Source organism: Periophthalmus magnuspinnatus, chromosome 20 (genome assembly GCF_009829125.3).
Source record: "Periophthalmus magnuspinnatus isolate fPerMag1 chromosome 20, fPerMag1.2.pri, whole genome shotgun sequence".
Taxonomy (NCBI): Eukaryota; Metazoa; Chordata; class Actinopteri; order Gobiiformes; family Gobiidae; genus Periophthalmus; species Periophthalmus magnuspinnatus.
This window is the reverse complement of record NC_047145.1, coordinates 1,578,528-1,601,700: the sequence shown is the minus strand read 5'-3', so window position 1 is coordinate 1,601,700 and position 23,173 is coordinate 1,578,528. Positions and strand designations below refer to the sequence as shown.

Here is a 23,173-nt window from a genome sequence, read left to right as displayed (position 1 = left end):
TTTTTTTGCAAAAATATAAAATAAAGGACAGTTGGCTCTGTAGCATCACCAGTTAGTGCATCCTTAATGTAATTTCATAGAAGTAAAGTGTATTGTCTTTTAAATGAAGACATACAACACTTGATCTATGTCTAAATTTGCGTTTTACAGCTTTACTTAAAATTTGAGCTCATGAATCAGTTTTACAAAGCTAATACATGAGTTGGATTTACATAGTGAATCTCCTGCTTTGGTGATACTGGGCTGCACTAAAATAAAATGAACTAAATCAGGGTGCCCTTTCTGACATCGATATTCATACATGAGAGCGGCATAAACAGAACATACTGGTAAATAGAATGGTTTTGACTTTCTTTGGCCAGATTAACTCAAATTATGTAGTACTGTAATTCCAAGTGTTAATCTAGAGCTCAAGTGCATATAAGAACATTACAGAGACACAGATGTAACAGTCCTGTGTAAGTCAGGCTCACTGAGGGCAGCTGTGTTTGGCAAACATCGCGTGACACGGCCTCAGTGTCCAGACACTTCTCTCCCTCCTCTGTCCACAGAACGAGGATCTCCTCACTCCCTCCCTCTCTCTTTCTCCAGCTCTCTCTCTTTCTCTGCTCTCTCTTTGTCCCCCCTTTATCCCTCCCTCTCTCTTTCCTCTCTCTCTGTCTGTCCTTCTATCTCTTTCTCCTCTCTCTCTGCCCCTCCTTATCCTTCTCTCTCTTTCCTCTCTCTCTGTCTGTCCCTCTCTCTCTCTTTCTCCTCTCTCTCTGCCCCCCTTTATCCCCTTTTCTCTCTTCTTCTCTGTCTGTCTGGACTTCTCTCTCTCTCTTTCTCCTCTTTCTCTCTCAGTCCCCCCAGTTATCCCTCTATCTCTTTCCTCTTTTGCTCTCTGTCTGTCCTTCTCTCTCTCTCTTTCTCCTCTCCCTGTCCCCCCTTATCTCTCTCTCTCTTTCCTCTCTCTGTCTGTCTGTCCTTCTCTTTCTCTCCTCTCTCTGCCGCTTTTATCCCTCTCTTTCTTTTTCTCTCTGTCTGCCCTTCTCTCTCTTCCTTTCTCCTCTCTCTCTCTGTCCCCCCTTGATTCCTCTCTCTCTTTCCTCTGTCTGTGTCTGTCCTTCTCTCTCTCTCTTTCTCCTCTCTCTCTGTCCCCCCTTTATCCCTCTCTCTGTCTGCCCTTCTCTCTCTCCCTTTCTCCTCTCTCTCTGTCCCCCTTGATCCCTCTCTCTCTTTCATCTGTCTCTGTCTGTCCTTCTCTCTCTCTTTCTCCTCTCTCTCTGTCCCCCCTTTATCCCTCTCTCTGTTTGTCTGTCCCTCTCTCTCTCTCTTTCTCCTCTGTCTCTGTCCTCCCTTGCTCTCCCTCTCTTCCCCTTTACCTCTCTCTCCCTCTCTCTTTCTCTCCCTCTTTTTACTTTAATACATCTATTACCTGAGAAATACAACTTTTAAATACCAGTACTCGAGTACAATCTGATTGCACTCTACACTCATAACGATACATTAAAGGTGTACTATGTAACTTTTCTGGTGCAGTGTTAGCCACCTGATCGTCTTCATGGAGCTGTTATTATTTTGCCGAGTGCCCCTCAGTGTGGCATTAACCTTAACTTTCTCCTCCACCATAAAAGTTACTTCACTTACTTCAATTTAAATATTCATCCACAAATCATTAGTTGAAAACATTAGTCCTTTCTGTCATTGCTACCTCAACAGATTCCTCACGCAAAACGCTGAACCTTCTCCTCTTTCCCTCTCTTCCTCCTCCTCCCTCCTCCTGGTATTCCTTCCATCCTTAATTTCCAGCACAGTGGCACGCGAGGCCTTTTGATCAGCTGCCCTCCAAAACACAAGCGGTTCCCATGCACCGTCCTGTGGTTTTGGGTCCCGTAACTCAAACTCAGCCCAAATCCACTCACTATTGTTTAGACGTTTGACAAAAAAATAAAAAGTTTGTGGTATTTCCCTGACCTTCAAACTACACAGTACAAATAGAATCAAAAGCCTGAAGTGTTTTTGCGGTACGTTGTATATATACCATTGTATTACACCAGGGGCATGTTAAAGAGGGGGTATTTTACATTTATGGGGTATTAACTGCTAACACATAACATATTTAGATCATCATGTTACCTTTTATTGAACTGTAAATGCTATAGTCGTCGAAAACAATGATTTAATATGTCTCCTCACTTTGCTCTCTGTACTAAGGCACTCCCCCTTCAGAGCGTTATCACAAAACAACAAGCGTGCACCCCACTAATGAAACTACTGCACAGCGAATCAGGTTTGTGAAGTTGTTGTGTTGTTTTGTATCATGTTTTTGTGTATTTATGGAGAATTGTCATGTGGGAGCATGGGTGACATAAGCTTGCGGGCGGAGCCTTGTACAGGATCGTACAGCTAAAGATCAATGACATCTACAACCTCTTCAGACATGTTTTTGATGAGGGAATAACATTATGACATGGTGGAAAGCTGAAAAAAATTCAAAGTTTGTGAGGTTTATGAGTAAGAACCAAAATCCAGTTCAGAAACAACATGATGGAATGAGAAAAATGCATTGCGTGAGTGTAAATATTTGGACGTCTTCGCAGTACAACACAATGTGTGCACAGTTAAATGGTAATATAATAATGCACATATGGAGCTGGTTTTATGCAAAGATAAACGCCTTATTAAATAAATGTGCGTTACATGTGTCTGTCCTCTTTAATATCTCGGTTTTTGGTGCTGTTTTGGAAAACCTTTTATTTTTATGATTTCAATTAACACAGTGTCACGCTATTTCGAAGGCTGAGACTCAAGTATGAAATTTTTTGTGCTTGTTGTCAGCAGTGCAAATATATGATGATAATTGAAAAATACCCAAAATGTACTGAAAAAGTTCAGTATGTGGAGGAGCAATTTTCACTTTTTACCATGTATTTTAAGCAATACCAATAAAACTCTTTTGTATACGGGCTTGAAACTGGCATAAATTGGCATTGGATTTGACCACTCTACCAATGATGTTCATGTTAACTCCTAATTTTATCTGCTTAAGTAGTTATAGTTACAGTAGTAGTTATAACACGGTACCATACTTTTGTCATATGTTGCTCGGTGTTGTGTTTTTCTTGTCATTTGTCTGATTTACATTGCAGACGCAGATGCACACGCCCCACAACATCATGACTTTAAGGCCCTGTACTTGATGTTTTTCCCCATGTATTTGAGAATTTGTCCCCTGTACACATATATTATATAAGCAGCTGTTGAGGTCAAAATAAGTCCACTGCGTACTGTCTACATCTACTTAGAAATTGTTAGTTTTTTTGTCCGATAATCAGGAAATGTGCGTTAGCCGGCTAGCTGTTGTTGGTTTTACTGTCAAATCTCGGCTCTGTCCCTCTCTGACAGTTGTGAACAGTGCTTATAAACTCATCGTGGTGAATAATTAGAATTAGCATAACTCTGAACCACTGCAAACCATTTTACAATAAACTAGTTCTGTACATTTTTAAGACAGTAAAAATGAGGTACAGTGCGTTTAAGGTCTGCTTTAGTGTCCATATCGCTCTCGCTGCTGTCTGGATGCCCCGTGAGCTTGTACACCAAGTGGAGGCAGTGGGGCAGAAACATTTGAACTGTGTGTCTGTTGTGCCTATCAGAGACATGGAGCAAACTGCTACAGCGAAAAGCACTTTATTCACGGTTTAAAGGGAGACCGCTGGCTACTATCAGCAGACAAGCCCCCACTGTTCATATCATTCATAATTAACAACTGGTGGAGTTTAGCCACTAAAGAGGGGCTGGCTAAACCGCTGAGGAGTTAAAGTATCACCCCCCTTTTCTCCGTAGAAGCCCCCGTGCGGAGAGTGGGGGTGAAGTGAAGGTCCTAGCCTTTCTGCTGCCTCTTGTCCCATGCAGTTATAGGAGGCGGTGAGGGGCGCTTTGAAAAGACCCCCTCATTATTATAGAAATGCACACATGCAGTCACTTCCAAACAGTTATTGTGAAGTAATGAACTAAAATACAATATAGAACGATGTAAGTTTTCTTATGGTCAGTAATGTCTGTTATTGTTTTGCCTTGAATGTTCCCTAGTGTGGCATTAAACTCATCTGTCCAGCATTTACTCAGGTGTTTTTAAGGCTGCAAAAAATACCTTAAAATAATGCAGTCGTAACAGTAAGCAGGATCGCCTCTCTGCTTGGCGCCACGGAGATGTACATAAACATTTAAAGGCCATACTGCGGTACTTTCCGGGCAAAGGCAATAGCGCCTCCATCGAAACAAGCTGGTAGTGCACCCTCTCAGTGAAAAGTTACATCGTGCACTTTTAAATATGATAACGCACTGGTGTTATATAGTGTTTTTTGATAGCTAACGACTATTTAGAACAGTTTCTTAACGTGAACGATTGGAACCGAAGAGACACTTTTTTTAATGTAGTTTTAATGCATTTTTGTACCGATTAACCCTAAACGAACGTAAGAATCGTCTCAGTAGCAGAGCATGCGAAACAAATGAGAGCTTTCTGCAAAAAAACTATAAAAAAAAACATATTTGGGATCATAATAACAGTTAGTTTAGACATTATTATTGTAGTGGAAAGTTGTATTTAGATTCCCCATAATTTGAAAGCGTAAACACTCTCCCACAGTTTGAACCTTTTTTAAACACATCTTAGTGGAGGCCATTTCTCTATGATTGGATTGTAGATAAAGTGAGTTCCCACATTGGTTTCTGTCATATAAATAAATAGAAAAAAGCCGGTGTTTTGAACGAATCTACTGCATGAACGGATCCAAAAGATGCCATAAAAAAGCCGAAAGTCCCATTACTAATTGACTGTATTTGTTAAGGCGTGCTCCTAGAAACTTACATCTACAGTTATATTTGTCATAAACTCACCTGATGAAATCCCAGATAGTCGACGATGGTTGATGAGGCGTAGAAGACCATCCCATCACTGCTCACCACCAGAGCAAACCCGGTGAGAGACTAAAAAACACCAGACAGGAACAGAAAATTAATACAGCAAAAGAAACATTAAACCTCCGCATGGTAACGTTTTTACTTTTTACAGTCTTAAAAGTAAAAGTAGAGACGTTTTAGCCATTATATATATATAAAAAAAAAAAAAAAACTTTTGCGTTATGTCACTTTTCTGGTAATGGGTTCACCACCTGCTTGTTTTGTTATCTCTTTGGAATATTCCACAGTATTGCTTTAAACTTATCTAAGTTTGTGCAGACAAGGAAGTGATACGACCAAAGCTACAGGTCAAATTTAGTTTTTCAAGGTGTTTTCGAGCAATAAAAAGTCCTGTACTTGAATTCATGCAAGATAAAACGTGGAACATTCAAGGTAAAGCATTCAAATCTCCATGACAACCAGACGGCAGGTGACCCTTCAAGTAAAACGTTACACGATTAAGTTTTTTACATGTCTAGAGAAATCATCTATAACCACACTATTTTACAGATTTCAGTTTATTTTGCTTAATCCTGAAATAACATATCCGAGCTAATACTACAACAAGTGTTTGAACGAATCCCAGATGTGTTTCGCCAATAAAGCTCGACTATTACTTCCCAGACTCTTAAGAATATGTTTTGGGTTTAAAATAGTCTAAAGTGGTCGTGTGTTTCATCAAGCTTCCTTTGATAAAGAGTCTGTTTGGAGGCAGTTTTCATTCGTGATAAAGCGCAAACAAACTGATTAAAAACAGTCAAACTCGGCATGTTTCATTCAAACTCTGTGCAAACGAGGGGTGATAATGTGCAAGTGCATGGCAGCCAAACTGTGAGGAGGAGAGCGTTTTTATAAGCAGAAGAGCTCAAAATGTACACAAGCGAAAGTATATGACAGTCTTTATTTCTTAAGCTCATTAGTAGTAGTCATAATTGAACAAATATATGAAAATTAGGCCTGTTTGTTACTTTAAGTTTTAGAATGAGCCAGCTAATTATTGTTTTATTATTATGTGAATATTTGTGTGTAACATAAACCACAAAATATGTCCAAAATGATGAATGAATTAATTAAATACATAAATACATTCATATGGTGCATTCAAACTGGAACTAAACCAGGACTACATCAGATCTAAACCAGGTCTAGACCAGAACTAAATCAGGACTACATCAGATCTAAACCAGGTCTAGACCAGAACTAAATCAGGACTACATCAGATCTAAACCAGGTCTAGACCAGAACTAAATCAGGACTACAACAGATCTAAACCAGGTCTAGACCAGAACTAAACCAGGACTACATCAGAACTAAACCAGGACTAGACCAGAACTAAACCAGGACTACATCAGATCTAAACCAGGTCTAGACCAGAACTAAACCAGGACTACATCAGATCTAAACCAGGTCTAGACCAGAACTAAATCAGGACTACATCAGATCTAAACCAGGTCTAGACCAGAACTAAATCAGGACTACATCAGATCTAAACCAGGTCTAGACCAGAACTAAACCAGGACTACATCAGATCTAAACCAGGTCTAGACCAGAACTAAACCAGGACTACATCAGATCTAAACCAGGTCTAGACCAGAACTAAACCAGGACTACATCAGATCTAAACCAGGACTAGACCAGAACTAAACCAGGACTACATCAGATCTAAACCAGGTCTAGACCAGAACTAAACCAGGACTACATCAGATCTAAACCAGGACTAGACCAGAACTAAACCAGGACTACATCAGATCTAAACCAGGACTAGACCAGAACTAAACCAGGACTACATCAGATCTAAACCAGGTCTAGACCAGAACTAAACCAGGACTACATCAGATCTAAACCAGGTCTAGACCAGAACTAAACCAGGACTACAACAGATCTAAACCAGGTCTAGACCAGAACTAAACCAGGACTACATCAGATCTAAACCAGGACTAGACCAGAACTAAACCAGGACTACATCAGATCTAAACCAGGACTAGACCAGAACTAAACCAGGACTACATCAGATCTAAACCAGGACTGGACCAGAACTAAACCAGGACTACATCAGATCTAAACCAGGTCTAGACCAGAACTAAACCAGGACTACATCAGATCTAAACCAGGACTAGACCAGAACTAAACCAGGACTACATCAGATCTAAACCAGGACTAGACCAGAACTAAACCAGGACTACATCAGATCTAAACCAGGTCTAGACCAGAACTAAACCAGGACTACATCAGATCTAAACCAGGTCTAGACCAGAACTAAATCAGGACTACATCAGATCTAAACCAGGTCTAGACCAGAACTAAATCAGGACTACATCAGATCTAAACCAGGACTAGACCAGAACTAAACCAGGACTACATCAGATCTAAACCAGGTCTAGACCAGAACTAAACCAGGACTACATCAGATCTAAACCAGGACTAGACCAGAACTAAACCAGGACTACATCAGATCTAAACCAGGTCTAGACCAGAACTAAACCAGGACTACATCAGATCTAAACCAGGACTAGACCAGAACTAAACCAGGACTACATCAGATCTAAACCAGGACTAGACCAGAACTAAACCAGGACTACATCAGATCTAAACCAGGTCTAGACCAGAACTAAACCAGGACTACATCAGATCTAAACCAGGTCTAGACCAGAACTAAACCAGGACTACAACAGATCTAAACCAGGTCTAGACCAGAACTAAACCAGGACTACATCAGATCTAAACCAGGTCTAGACCAGAACTAAACCAGGACTACATCAGAACTAAACCAGGACTAGACCAGAACTAAACCAGGACTACATCAGATCTAAACCAGGACTAGACCAGAGCTAAACCAGGACTACATCAGATCTAAACCAGGACTGGACCAGAACTAAACCAGGACTACATCAGATCTAAACCAGGTCTAGACCAGAACTAAACCAGGACTACATCAGATCTAAACCAGGTCTAGACCAGAACTAAACCAGGACTACATCAGATCTAAACCAGGACTAGACCAGAACTAAACCAGGACTACATCAGATCTAAACCAGGTCTAGACCAGAACTAAACCAGGACTACATCAGATCTAAACCAGGACTAGACCAGAACTAAACCAGGACTACATCAGATCTAAACCAGGTCTAGACCAGAACTAAACCAGGACTACATCAGATCTAAACCAGGTCTAGACCAGAACTAAACCAGGACTACATCAGATCTAAACCAGGTCTAGACCAGAACTAAATCAGGACTACAACAGATCTAAACCAGGTCTAGACCAGAACTAAACCAGGACTACATCAGAACTAAACCAGGACTAGACCAGAACTAAACCAGGACTACATCAGATCTAAACCAGGACTAGACCAGAGCTAAACCAGGACTACATCAGATCTAAACCAGGACTGGACCAGAGCTAAACCAGGACTACATCAGATCTAAACCAGGTCTAGACCAGAGCTAAACCAGGACTACATCAGATCTAAACCAGGTCTAGACCAGAACTAAACCAGGACTACATCAGATCTAAACCAGGACTAGACCAGAACTAAACCAGGACTACATCAGATCTAAACCAGGTCTAGACCAGAACTAAACCAGGACTACATCAGATCTAAACCAGGACTAGACCAGAACTAAACCAGGACTACATCAGATCTAAACCAGGTCTAGACCAGAACTAAACCAGGACTACATCAGATCTAAACCAGGTCTAGACCAGAACTAAACCAGGACTACATCAGATCTAAACCAGGTCTAGACCAGAACTAAATCAGGACTACAACAGATCTAAACCAGGTCTAGACCAGAACTAAACCAGGACTACATCAGAACTAAACCAGGACTAGACCAGAACTAAACCAGGACTACATCAGATCTAAACCAGGTCTAGACCAGAACTAAACCAGGACTACATCAGATCTAAACCAGGTCTAGACCAGAACTAAATCAGGACTACAACAGATCTAAACCAGGTCTAGACCAGAACTAAACCAGGACTACATCAGATCTAAACCAGGTCTAGACCAGAACTAAACCAGGACTACATCAGATCTAAACCAGGACTAGACCAGAACTAAACCAGGACTACATCAGATCTAAACCAGGTCTAGACCAGAACTAAACCAGGACTACATCAGAACTAAACCAGGACTAGACCAGAACTAAACCAGGACTACATCAGATCTAAACCAGGTCTAGACCAGAACTAAACCAGGACTACATCAGATCTAAACCAGGTCTAGACCAGAACTAAATCAGGACTACAACAGATCTAAACCAGGTCTAGACCAGAACTAAACCAGGACTACATCAGATCTAAACCAGGTCTAGACCAGAACTAAACCAGGACTACATCAGATCTAAACCAGGACTAGACCAGAACTAAACCAGGACTACATCAGATCTAAACCAGGACTAGACCAGAACTAAACCAGGACTACATCAGATCTAAACCAGGACTAGACCAGAACTAAACCAGGACTACATCAGATCTAAACCAGGACTAGACCAGAACTAAACCAGGACTACATCAGATCTAAACCAGGTCTAGACCAGAACTAAACCAGGACTACATCAGATCTAAACCAGGTCTAGACCAGAACTAAACCAGGACTACATCAGATCTAAACCAGGTCTAGACCAGAACTAAATCAGGACTACAACAGATCTAAACCAGGTCTAGACCAGAACTAAACCAGGACTACATCAGAACTAAACCAGGACTAGACCAGAACTAAACCAGGACTACATCAGACTAGAACAGGACTAAATTGGATTAAATCCAGGGCCAAACCAGGAGAAATATGAACTCATGACGTCCTCATTTCAAATGTATAAAGCTTGAGTCTAAGCTTAAGTTTCAGTCACATCAAACATACAAATATAACACAGTATAAGCACAGTACACGGTCTCATATTTGTACTCAAAAAGCAGTATCATTTTTCACAAAAGATTCAAAAGTACAGCAATACATCTACTCACAAGTTACTCGAGTAAATGCAAATATAAGCAAACACTGAATAACTCATTAACAGCCAACTCAGCATCTCCGAGGGTGTAAGGATGGAGAGGAGAGGTGTTTAGGATGTAGGATATAGGAACCATGAGGAAGGAGACGAGGTGCTAGCGTGAGGACTCTTGACTTGCGTGACTGCAGCTGCCACTGTCTGTCACCTTTATTTAACAGGGACACTTTGCAGGACTCCCTCGCTCGCGGTTCATCTGTCTGTGTGTGTTTTTATTCAGTGTATGTCAGCACACATTCACACCAGCGCTCACCTGTCTCCTGCCTCCTCCTCCTCTCTCTCAACATTGATCTGATTGCTTTGGCCAGAGGTGTTTTCATGTCCGGCTGCTACTGATCAAGTCCTGACCACAAGCCGGGACATCGTATATACTTCAATTTATATGCATGTACTTGATCTTAAAAACGTGGAAAACAGAACAAGTTGATTTTAAACAGCTTTAAACAGTCGTGCAAAGTTATTCACATGGACCGTATAAAGAAGTGAGTGTGTCCAATTCACTTTACGTTGAAAACTGTCGCCCCTCTCTCTGTAACTGCTGCTGCCAGACTCTTCATTTTGGTTTTAAGATGTTCGTATTAACCCGCACTACATGATCCTGGTGTTTTTATTTTGCTATTGTGTCCGTAACTCAAGATATGAACATTAATAACAGACCAATTCCACTAGCGTTAGCCACAGGTTTGATTGACAGCGTTACAGGCAGAAAGAGGCGTTAACTTCAACAACCTCACTCTGGATTGGCTCTTTGGTTGCTATGATACTCGCGATCAGAAGTCCTAATGGGCAACTTGGCTCCAAATGTGCCACTATAACTGCTCTAGCCTCGATGAGCTTAATTTGACTGGAGCCGAATGCTGTGGGTGCCAGGGGTCCCCAAACTCTTTTCACCGAGGGCCATATCTTGAAAATTATTCAACAAGGAGGGCCACAGACCAGTGGTTAATACAGTGGATAATTCAGATGGGTGCATTTAACATACTTAATTACTCAAATTTGCAGTAAAAAAGTACTGATTATGATCAACTGGGCCAGTTCAAGTGAAGGCCTGAGGACCCATAAAAATTGGTCTGAGGGCCGCATTTGGCACCTGGGCCATAGTTTGGACACTCCTGGTCTATACAATAAACTTAATTTAAAACTGTCTAATGCAAGATTAACCAAATACTGCAAAAAGTGAATATCAGGCCATGTTAAAATAACTTTAAATCAAAATCTGAATGTGACTAGTGTCGACTGGGTTGGATCTTAGTCTCTTTTAGAAACAAAAAAAACAACAACAACAACAAAACATTTCAATATATTTACAGATGATTAAAAAAGAATAGAAGAACTTGAAATAAGAAAATAAATGTGCCAGTAGGCCAAGTAACCATCTAGAATGAAGCGTTTTACAGTGTAACTATGTGTACTTGCCCCACAGTTTGAGAAACCCCCGAACACGGCCCGGCTTTACTATAGTGAACACAAATCATAACTGTTGTTCTGTGCAGCATGTGATGAGCAGCCGCAGTGATGTACATGAAACATATCTGGGAAACACACACATGAATAGATGATGAAGTGGAGGAGAGGGGGAGGATGAGGAGGAGGATGAAGAGGAAGATGAGCTGGGGTGAGAGGGGGGATGTGGACGCAGATGTTGTTTGACAGACAGAAGTGGCACATCTACAGAGAGGGCAGCCCCAGACACAGAGCCCATCACAGCAGAACACACAGCCAACAGCACTGCAGGCACTAAGCACAAGTGTGAAGTATATGCAGTACAGTCGCCCTGCTCTTATACTGTGTACTGTCCTATTTCCACATTTAAAGATACACTGAGGAACTTTTCTAGTGGATCGTCTCCTATTTGCTTGTCTCCATGAAGATTTTATTTTTGCTTACAGTCTTTCACAGTGTGCCTTTAAACTTATCTATACGGAAAGGAACATGCGGCATCACTAGGCCGAGTTTAAGGTCAGATCTACGGAGAGGCGAGCCTGCTCCCTGTATGAATGTGTGTTTATCCAAGGTTCTGAGCAACAAAACCACCCAGAAATAAACAAATGACAGCTAAATATGGGCAATACCATAGCTATAACATCTCTATGGAGACGAGCAGTATTTATTATCTTGTATTAAACTAATTTATCTTGGCCTTTACAATATAGGGACATGTGTTAGCATTCATTTTGCTATAGGCAGCCAATAGTTTATACAACAGGCTGACTGTTTACTGCTTTTGTCAGATATGTTAGTACAGGTCAGCAATCACAAAGCGTTCTACTGGTGTTCATGACTTATATTTGGTTTAGCAAATGTGTAATAAATAAATTAATTAAGTAGTAGCTATTGTCGCCAAGAAATATATCATTTCCTAGCAAGCAGCGTGCAGCAGTAACATGCTTTTGTTTGGATGTGATGTCCAAACTCTTGTTAGCCCCAAACCCTGCAGTCATTCCCAAGTCATAAACATGTCAAAGCTCAGCACATGTCTCAGTTCACCTGATAAAACTCTGAGTGCATGTTCAGGACTGCACACATCTGCTCACAGCATGTGTTGGACCAGGGCAAGATTATATGGTGAAATATGTTGATAAAATGCCTGAGAATGTATTTATGGAGTAGATTATTGTGAAACTGAAAACTGCACAGAGATGCAGTTTTTGTTCAGTAATAAAATAAATAAATATAAATAAATGTGATTACTAACCCATGCAAAATATCATCTTCCAAAATCTGTTTATTCAAATGAAAAATTGGGTGTCTTTTTAAAAACTCAGGACATCTGGTATAAACATCCTTTTTTGTCTTTTTTTGTCAAATCCATGCAACACCTGTAAATGAAGTCACATTACATTATTATAAAACTATAACCATTTAATCTAAAAACAAATATCATAAATACACAACAATGTATTTCCCTCTCATAAGAACAACATGAAAAATCCCGTTAATTTTCCTATCCTCTTTTGCTTTTTCCCCTTCATTCCTGACATAGTGAAGCGTCTGGCTCATGGAAACAAGCACCTGTTGCTACGACGACAACACCCCTGGCTCCTATAACTAACCGCCCCGAAAACTCAAAGCTTTCAGTGGCCAAACCTTAGGAGACCCTTTGCACGCACAGGCTAAAGGCACATATACTGTATACTGGTGGTACTCGGGGGTGGGGGCAGGTGGAGGCAGGAGGGTGTGGGTGTACGGGGGCAGTATTTGATTGTTTTGGAGCAGATTTCTTTCCTGTTAAAGCCAGATGAAAGCGGAGACGATCAGAGGCTATGAGAAACAATGACCTGTTGCCACCGGTAACAGATACATCCTTCATATGTTCACAGAGAGGACCGCGGGGAATAGAAGTAGTAGCAGAAATGTGGGAATGTTTTTTGCTTTACACAGTTTTAAAGGGAAAAATATGGCTGAATTTTAAATGAAACCAGGGAATATAGTCATACAAATATACAGCTGAGCAGATTTTGAAGTAAATGGTTCAAGTTATACCCTGTCTCTGGGACCTGAAGGTGACACTCCGCCATCCTGTTGTACTACACTGATTTAAATGATCTCTTGACAAAAATTACAAAGCAAAACTAAACTAAACCCTGTATAAACTCTACTTTGGTACCCAGTTTGAGACCCGCTGGCCTATATCAAACATTACCATTTCAAAAGAGGCTGATTAGGCGGGTTATGAATGAGTTGTATCAAATGACCAAGACTATTTTGGGGTTAAAACATTTGTGAGAAAGTATATATAATGTATAATTCTCTGTCTTTACATAAACAGGCCTGTCAATCCCATAGACTCCATCAATGTAATAGAGACATCTATGTGTGTGTCTATGTGTGTGCACCTCTCACACACAGACACATATCGTACCAAGACATGCAATCATCTATGACGTCACCTTTCTCTCCCTCTCTCTCCCTCCTCTGTCTCACCTTCTTTCCCCACCTCCCTTTCTCTCTCCTCCCTTTTTCTCTCTCTCTTTGCCTTTTTCCCCATCTCTTTCTGTCTCTCTCCTCTCGCTTTCCCCACCTCTCTTTCTCCCTCTTTTCCTCCCCACTCCTCCTTCCCCACATCTCTCTCTCCGCCTCCCTCCCCCCTTCCCCCACCTCTCTCTCCCTTTCTCTCTTTCCCAACTACTTTCTCTCCCCCTCTCTCTCTCCCGTCACTCTCTCCCTTGCTCTCTCTCTCTCTCCCTCTTTCCCAGTCTCTCCTCTCGCTTTTCCCACCTCTCTTTCGCCCTCTTTCCCTCCTCTCTCTCTTTCCCCATGTCTCTCTCTCACTCCCTCTTTCTCTCTCCTCTCTCCCCTCTCTCTCCACCTGCCCCTCCCTTCCCCGCCTCTCTCTATCATCTCTCTCTTCACCTCCCTCCCCTCTTTCCCCACCTCTCTCTCCATCTCTCTCTCCCTCTTTTCCCACCTCTTTTTCTGCCCTCTCTCTCTCCCCCCTCTATCTCCACCTCCCTTCCTCTCTCTCCACCCTTTCCCCACCTTTTCCCTCCCCCTCTCTCGCCCTCTACCTCATTTCCCACCTCTTCCTCTCCCTCTCTGCCCCGAGCTCTCTCCCTCTTTCCCCACCCCTCTCTCCCTCTCTCTATCTCTTTCTCTCTGTTCACCAGCCCTTCACCACAACAGCTAATGCACATCGTCCCACCCTCCAGTCACGCAAAGGGAGGTTCCATACTAGACCTGCACTACTCAACAATCAATACGACAAGAAAGTAGAAAGGCAAACTGCTACTTTAGCCTTTAGCCTCTGTTAAGTTTGTAAATTACTGCCACGTTTGAGCAGTATATTAAGACTTTAAGACGCATTACTTTTTTTTGTTTTAAATGGACTGAAATCGTTTTGTCAAAAGCATCACATCTTTTATTGAGGCATCTCCATAGACTTAACCTGTAAGAGAAGACATGGACGTAAAGACTCAATCCTTTGCACATGTACATATACAGTGCATGTACTGAGTGTAGTGCATTGATAAGATGCCTTTAAATCCCCATAGCGTGATCTGTAATTGTAATTATGTTGTGGGCTTTGTGATTTCAGATGAAAAACAAAAGACTTTCCAGGGATTTTTCCTTATTAAACCTGATGTAAATGATTTGAAACATTACACTTACTGTGTGGTGTTTATCAGCTTAGCAACTGAACACGAACATGACTGTTGTTCATCTAAATATATGACACAATAGAGTCCAACTGCTGACCTCACACGGTTGTTTGTTCTAATGGGTTTGATCAAAAAACGATTTATGCTGCATTCTTATGTCTTAAAATACAAAAAAAAAAAAGCTGGCAGTCCTCTTCAGTTCTAGTGTTACTTAATGTAGAGGCGGTGATAGTCCCAAGGGCCCATATCACACTGTTTTCTGATTTTTGTTATAATGTTGCTTCCTCATCACAAACAGACCTGAAGTTGTGTTTTGGTTCATTCACACATGTTTAACACACAAACCCTGCATATTTAGTTCTTCTCTCAAACTGAAAACACTCCACCTTGTGATGTCATGTGGTAATACAGGAAGTGCTCCACTGTGTTTTTAAACTCCACACACCTTCACTAGAATCATTTGGATCATTTCACCCCTAGAAGTGCCAATCTCTACTGAACTAAAGGTAAAAGGAGCTGTGAACTTGAAAACTACCACTTCATTCCACAAGATGGAACAGAGCATTTTGATCTTTGGAGATGTAACAGACTAATAATACCCAATAATAATGCTCCTCATGTGTGAGTGGCCCCTCTCCTCATGTGTGAGCGGTCCCTCTCCTCATGTGTGAGCGGCCCCTCTCCTCATGTGTGAGCGGTCCCTCTCCTCATGTGTGAGCGGCCCCTCTCCTCATGTGTGAGCGGTCCCTCTCCTCATGTGTGAGCGGCCCCTCTCCTCGTGGGCAGACTTCATACAGTGTGTGGATCACATGGTTCACTGCTCGTCCTCTGTCTACACATGAAACATTGACGCTCTCACCCTTTTGTGTCAAAGCTTTGAACTGCACGCGTGTGTGTTGGTCCTTATGCAATCCTAAAGCCTTTGAGTGGCTCCCTCCCAGCCCATTATACAGGGAGCAACCGCCGGAGCCCAAATTGCTCTGTTGTCGTAATTAGTGTTGACAGCGTGGTGTGTTTTTCTCACCATCTTCTGCTCACTTTCACACAGATGCCCTCCCATAGACCCGGGACACCACACTTCATCAGCTCCGACACTCTCATCTCGCCCCCCGTGTCACGCAACACCCGCGCCCGGCAAAGGAGGTCACCAGAGCGGGCAAAGGGCACACACGCAGCCAGCACTACAATGGAACAACCCCTCCTCCTCTCTAGACTACAGCCCCGGCCCCTTCTATACTAAAGAATATCAGAGGGGAATGTAAAGCTGCTGGTTACATGTACTTAGGTAAATAGTACAAATGAATTCTTGTCGAAAGGTAGATTATTGATTATTTCATTATTTTTAGAGCCTTGGAGATTTTCATAACAAACATTTGTCTAGTTAAAGCCAAAATATGCCAAATTGCGGTTTGTAGGCTAATTTTAATACAAAATGTTGTCTTCTTGTTCCATTTTGATTTAATAGCAGTGCTGTCTTAAGAGCCCAAACTTGTTTCCCAGTAAATGGTATGTGTTATAATCTGTCTAGACAACAGCAATTATCAAAATAGTCAACGATTGTTCAAATTAAATGTAGTAGCCCTGCTCAAAGTGTTGGGTGTGTTTTTGATCTGGTTTTAGTCCAGTTTAGTCCTGATGTAGAATTGGTTTGGTCCTGTCCTGGTTTAGTCCTAGTCTAGTCCTGGTTTTAGTTTTGTTGTTTTGTCCCAGTTTTGATGTAGTGTTTTAAAAGTATATATTATCTTCATCTGTGTCTGTTCTATTGAGAGCCTTTATGGTAAACAGTTTGAAGTAGTAACAGTAACATTATAGTTGTAATTTAAAGACATTATAATTTAAAAAATGACATATCAATAAACCAGACCCGTTCAACTGCCTTGGCTATAAACAGTATAAATGATGTAGTTCCTTACTTCCAGGAGGAGGCTGCTCTCGTTGACAGTGGAGCCCATGGGAGAGCTGTCTTTCCTGGGTTCATGGTTGGAGTGGATGGCGTGCTTTCTGGAGCTCTTGTCTTGGTTTGCTGTGAGACAAAAAAAAAAAAGATAAAAGAGATATTTTAGGATACATTCATAACACCAAACTTGAAACGAAACACACCTTAAATGAAAGCACAGGGTCATATCAGAACAGGAAAAGCACAACTTGGCCTGTGATCAAAGTTCATATGGTGGACACATTAAGTGCATTAGAAAGAGATCGACGCGGCTCTGCTCTGGTGCCAGCAGATATCGCCTGCCGTGACTCCAGACACAAGACAAAACTGTGTGGGATTTAATGACTTTACAAGGCCACATTTACACAATATGCCCTTTAGAGTCATAGTATAACATAAGACGGTTACTATTACTATTACTACTATTACTACTACTACTACTACTACTGTCACTACCACTACTACTATTACAGTCATTTATATTGGGGAACACATGCACATTGCTCACATAGGCCTAAATGTGGCAATCCATGGGTTTCAGCTTTGTTTTATATGTGTTTATAGGTGATAGTTGAGGATTTTGGCCCACTCAAAATGTATAGGATTTGATTTAAAATTGTTAATTGCTACAGCAACAGTGCAAGACTTTCATCACTCTGAAACTCTGGATACTGTGCAGTTATGTGCTTTGTTTGTCTGTTCATATTGTTCTGTATTTTGACAGTTTGCTCATGAAAATAAATGAAACCCAGGGATAGTTTTACAACACGCAAAAGCGACAAAACAAAACAAGGACTTCTCCATTTTCAGTTTCATTAAAACATCATCATTAATTCACTTCCCGTTGTAATAGATAAGCAGCTCGTCCAAAAAACAAACAAAGCTAATGATATTTAAAATAAACTGTATGCAAATGACTTATGCAATAGGATCATTCTTTGTTCTACAACTGGTACATTTTCAATGTTGCAACGGAAAGTAATAACCACAATAGAATACAACGGTGCAATTCAAAAATAGCCAGTAAAACTCAAATATGAAAACATACTTCATATACTTACATTACACTTTTTAGAATAATGTATTTGTCTTGCCAATTTGTCTGTCTGAATATTTTAATAAAGTTACTGTTCACTGTTAGGAAACTATAGGCTTTAAGGTATCGCACTGTTCTCACTATATTATTATTATATTTATTATTATTGTATTTATTGTATATATTTATTTATATTAATTGTATTTTATTTATTATTTACTCTTATTATTATTATTATTATTATTATTATTATTATTATTATTATTATTATTATTATTATTATTATTATTATTGGCTGATTCTGGTCCATTTAAAGTCAATTTGGTCAATGCCCTGTCAATAAAATAAATAAACATAAACATAGATACTTATTCCACATGTGTTACTGTTACTTTGTTGCTCCTTCAGAAAGGTTCTAGACAGTATTTTTGAGCTACTATGTCCAAATACTTTCATTCCTGGATCCATGTGAACACAATATTCTTCTCACAAACCCCACCTGCGTTCGTGTCTATTGGCGACTCCACATTAGTGATTACCCCACGTTCAATGTGGCGTGCTCTGGCTGTCACATGTGCATAGGCTGGCGTGTAGGTTGCGTGTTGAATGCATGTTTGCGTGTTTCTCTTACGGGCGTGCTGTCAGCCTACATGCAGCTCACTCCAAGAGATCAACCCTTCACAATGTAGCGGGCTCAGATTAGTCACGCAATACATAGCCTCATTACAGACAAACTACCTAAGTATGTACACATATATGGATAGATGCACGACTCCTCTGTATGCATGGAGTTTTGTAACAAGCCCCGCCCCCCTCCCAGCACAGCCATCCAATCAGATAGCCCGTCCCCCCCCCCATTAACCTTTGGCTATCATTGGTTCACTATAAGACCCCCATCTACTCATAGTTGTCATCTGATGGCTTTGTTCAGCTGGCAGGCGATACGCGAGCGATTTCGTGACACAAGAGGCGGTACTCTTTGCTTAACTCAAGTTTGAAACACGCGATCTCAGAGTTCAACTTTAGGGTCATTTTAAAGCAATATATAAACATTACTATAGATAATGATGCATAAGAAAGAATATATACCATGCCATGATCAGAGAAATAGCTAAAGGATCAGAGAAATAGCTAAAGGAGTTGCCAGGTAGGAGCAAATGTATGGAGGAAAAGCGTGTTTTTTTCTACAATTTTCAGGACTAAAAATCTTGTCAAAACAGGTCAACAAAACAGAAAGTGCTTTGAAAACGTGCGGTCATATTTCTCCTCGTGGTTTATTTGTAACTGGGAAACAAAACACATATCCAGACATCTGAAGCATTGAAAAACTATTATGCTACCTGCTGTTCTTAAACACATGAAAGAGTCCTCCCCCATTAAACTCAGAGCTCCACAGATCCTCTATACAATCCTTATTGACTTGTCTTCCTCCTGCGACGTCTTTGTTCAGTTCTCAGGCGATCCGCAGACCATTCGTGACACAAAATACATCACTCTTTGCTTAACTTCCACTTGAATCACGCAATCAACACAACAGCCCATCTGGGAAAATAAAGACGTTTGTCACTGACTTAAAATGCCGTTCGGTGTCACTTTAGCAATTTTATATCAATAATCAAAATAAATATGTTATAATTTTGTCGCATTTTGTCGCCGACCAAAAAACACAATTTGGTGTCATTAATTCCAACATTTTATTAATTATTGCTATCCAAATTTGTCATAAAAATACAAATTCACTCAATGGCGCATCTGGGAAGCTTTGCTCATTCTGTTACTGAACAAAAAAACACAATTTGGGATCATTTTTTAATTAAATATAATCAGAACTTGACAAAATCTAAATTCCTAAACTTCACAATTTGGTTTCATTTTATCAATCTTTTATGAATTACTATAGTCAAACATCAAAATCCAAATTCATAAACTGTTTTTTGCGAAATTAGCAAAGACGTTTTCATTATATATTGCGTTACAGATGAGACAAAAACAACTTCTGACGGTAAATGGGAAGGAAATAACTATCACATGGTTAAAGCTCATTTTGCATAATAGGTCAGCTTTAATGCCCTATGGTGGAACATTCCAGGGTAAGCACCAATGGAGACAAGCAGATGGACCTTTCTCTTTCAAACTGTACTTTCAGATACGCTTGTCACTCGTTGGACTTTTGACATTTGCGTATTTGCGTCAAAATCCAAACTAAACTTCACAATTTGGTTTCATTTTGTCAATATTTTTTAACCATAATCAGACATCAAATTCCTAAACTTTTTGCAAAATAATCAACCAAGTTATCCTCATAAACTGCATCACAGACGAGACACAATATTAATTTTCTACCAAACCAGAAAATGGCATTACCCTGAACAGCAGACACTAGACCACTTTAACCTTTCTTTTTCCACTTTTCACTCACATTTCAAAATTCCCAATCCCAAATATTTTCCTTCGACCCTTCAGTTCTCCGAGTATAAATATAGCGGCGTCTAAAATGTCAGCTCGGGCCTGTATTAATTGAAGTATTGTGTCATCGCCTCCTTTAGGTGTGAAACCAACCAAACAAATACACTCTGACAGCTATTCTCCTAATATGGACCAGCCCATTGGAAACCATTGCACAAGGAAATGAATCTATTAAGTCTATTTTGCTTCTTTCCCTCCTTCAACGCCTCATATATTTTTGTTTTCGCTCTTACGGTAGATTTTGGAGAGGGCTCAGGAAAGACAAACACCGGCCATGATTAATTATTCACACTTCCATGGCAACAATACGATTTTTATTCGTGCTAAATTTGACTTCCCGACAAAACTATTTTCTTCCCCCGAACAGAAAACAGAGGAGGTAATGTGGAGCCGTTTATGTGCTCGGTTTTGAAGACGGGGTGCGAAGTTAAAAGTGACAAGTTGGAGCGATGTGGGTGCTGCCAAAAAGGAGAGATTCGAGAGGGTCCGGGGGTTTATTCAGCAGGAAGAGACCACCCAAAGTTAAACAGTTAAGCGCGATGTAGACCGAAGCTGCAACGGTTTGGGGAGTCTGGTAAATGTAGTTTTTGCAATATGAAGAAGTGATTTTAAGTCAACAGAGGAAGTAGTGGAAATGGCTCATATAGTGGTCACTTGGTGATCAGATCTCAGCTCGGGCCAGCGTATACTATTACTATTATAATGCCTGAAATGTTCCACAGTATGACATTAAACGTATCTATCACTGTGGCGAAAAACAGGTGACACCAATCCAACTTTTCTCTAACTTTTTTTCTGTCGCCTGCTTGTCTCCAGGAAGATGTTATTGCTTGGCCTGTATTGTTCCACAGCATGGCATTAAACATCTATCGCCATGGAGACAAGCAGGTGACACCACCAGATCGAGTTACAGGTCAGATCTGTGCAAATGCAAGCCCACTCACAGTAAGAATGCATGTTTTTTAAAGCATCAAAAACATCTGCAGTTGTTTAGATGCACGTAAAGGGAAGTTTAATGCCATATGGTGGAACATTCCAGGTAAAGCGTTATGAAGACAAGCAGATAGTTAGTTAGTTTCTCCAGGAAAGTTACATAGCGCACCTTTAAATAGCAGCTAAATAACCTAAAATAAAGAGTAACGTAAATGTATCGGGTAGTTGTTTTGAAAGCCAAAACATTCTGAATACTTTTGAATACTTCTGAATACTTGGATCTGTGTGAAATCCTATACAACAGCCTTTACACCCGTACGACGGTAAAATGGGCCGACTGCGGAGACATTACAAAGATGTCTGCCACTTTTAGACATCCAGAGCTGCTTCTTTTTGATGTGAGCCGACACGACCCTAACACTCTCCGTGACAGTGACACCATAGCCCCCTGGAGACATGGCACTCCTCCTCTGCACGCTTCAGTCTGGAGATAATGGACAAAGAGAGCACAAAGATATGTCACACCAAAGAACAGAAACCTTTAATATTTAGTATAAGTGTGTACATTACAAGACATGGAGAGAGAGCGTAGCATGACAATATGTTGAGGGCTTCTAAAAGACTATGGCATCATGGCTTTAAACCGTGACAAAAGATTGGCATGTATTTTGAACTAAAAGGTCCATATTGTTCACAGGCTATACTTTAGATCATGCTAGCCCTCTTTGGAGTTCACACTTGGGTGATTTTAAACATGTCAGCTCTTTCATAGCTCTACACTGGAGACCGGAGACTGCATGCTACAGGTTTGCATTATAGTTACAATCAGAAGCACAAGGTTTTGCTTTTAAACGGTGCAGGCTATAGAAGCTTTGCATATCTTGTAATGCTGTCAGGCAAGGAATTTTGCAGAACTGGTTTCCGCTGTTCTTTCCCATCTGGATATGATTTATTGTGTGATGCAGTGTTGAACTATGCGAAGAATTCCTCAGAAGAATTCCCGGCTGATCATATCTGAATAGGTAAGGAAATACGGTATGGAAAATGTCAGTGTCTTTGAAACAATAATTACTCGTCTTTGTACTAATACCACATGCTAAATGGTTTCATCTGATTAGGTTGCTCTCTACAGTCTGATATTCAATTCAAAACTTCTTGCAAGATTGATTAAAAATGCATTCATAATAAAGATGCACTGTGTAACTTTTCTGATGGAAGACCTGACACTGGCTTGTTTCCATGGAGATGCTAATGCTTTGCCTGGAATGTTTCACTGTATGGTATTAAACATCAGTCTCCATGATGCCACCAGACCAAGTTACAGGACAGATCTGTGTAAAGTCGACTCAAAATAAGAAAGCATGTTTTTCAAAGCGTCAAAAACATCTGTAGTTGATTAGAAGCAGGTAAAAGGACATTTAAAGCAGACATATTCTGCTTGTGTCTCTCTATAGTTATAATCTATGACACCTGTAGATCATCATGTTAGAATTTGCACATTTTAAATCGCAAAATTCATCTAAAACGACTTAATAAAAGAGACAAGCCCGCTGACTTCCACATTAATAAACTGCAAAGCATATGTCACTATAAACGCTATCACAAAAAGAGTGTCACGCTGTCGGCCCCTCCTGTGGATCGCTGCACATGACACTCGCGGGTAACGGATTTATAGACACTGCTGAATCCTACATGTGTCATCGATTAAGAAAATAAAAATGGAGAACGAGATGCGTACTTCAC

At 40.6% G+C, this 23,173-nt stretch overlaps 1 protein-coding gene across 1 annotated transcript in view; it reads right to left on the bottom strand.

Moving 5' to 3' along the window:
* Positions 1-23,173, bottom strand: part of LOC117388698 (uncharacterized) — a 102,562-nt gene that overhangs the window by 12,044 nt on the left and 67,345 nt on the right. The window contains exons 4-5 of the mRNA XM_033986283.2: positions 16,973-17,082; positions 4,885-4,974 (exon numbers count right to left, since the gene is read on the bottom strand). Coding sequence (XP_033842174.1) covers positions 4,885-4,974; positions 16,973-17,082 — 200 coding nt within the window. The remainder of the gene's footprint in view (positions 1-4,884; positions 4,975-16,972; positions 17,083-23,173) is intronic.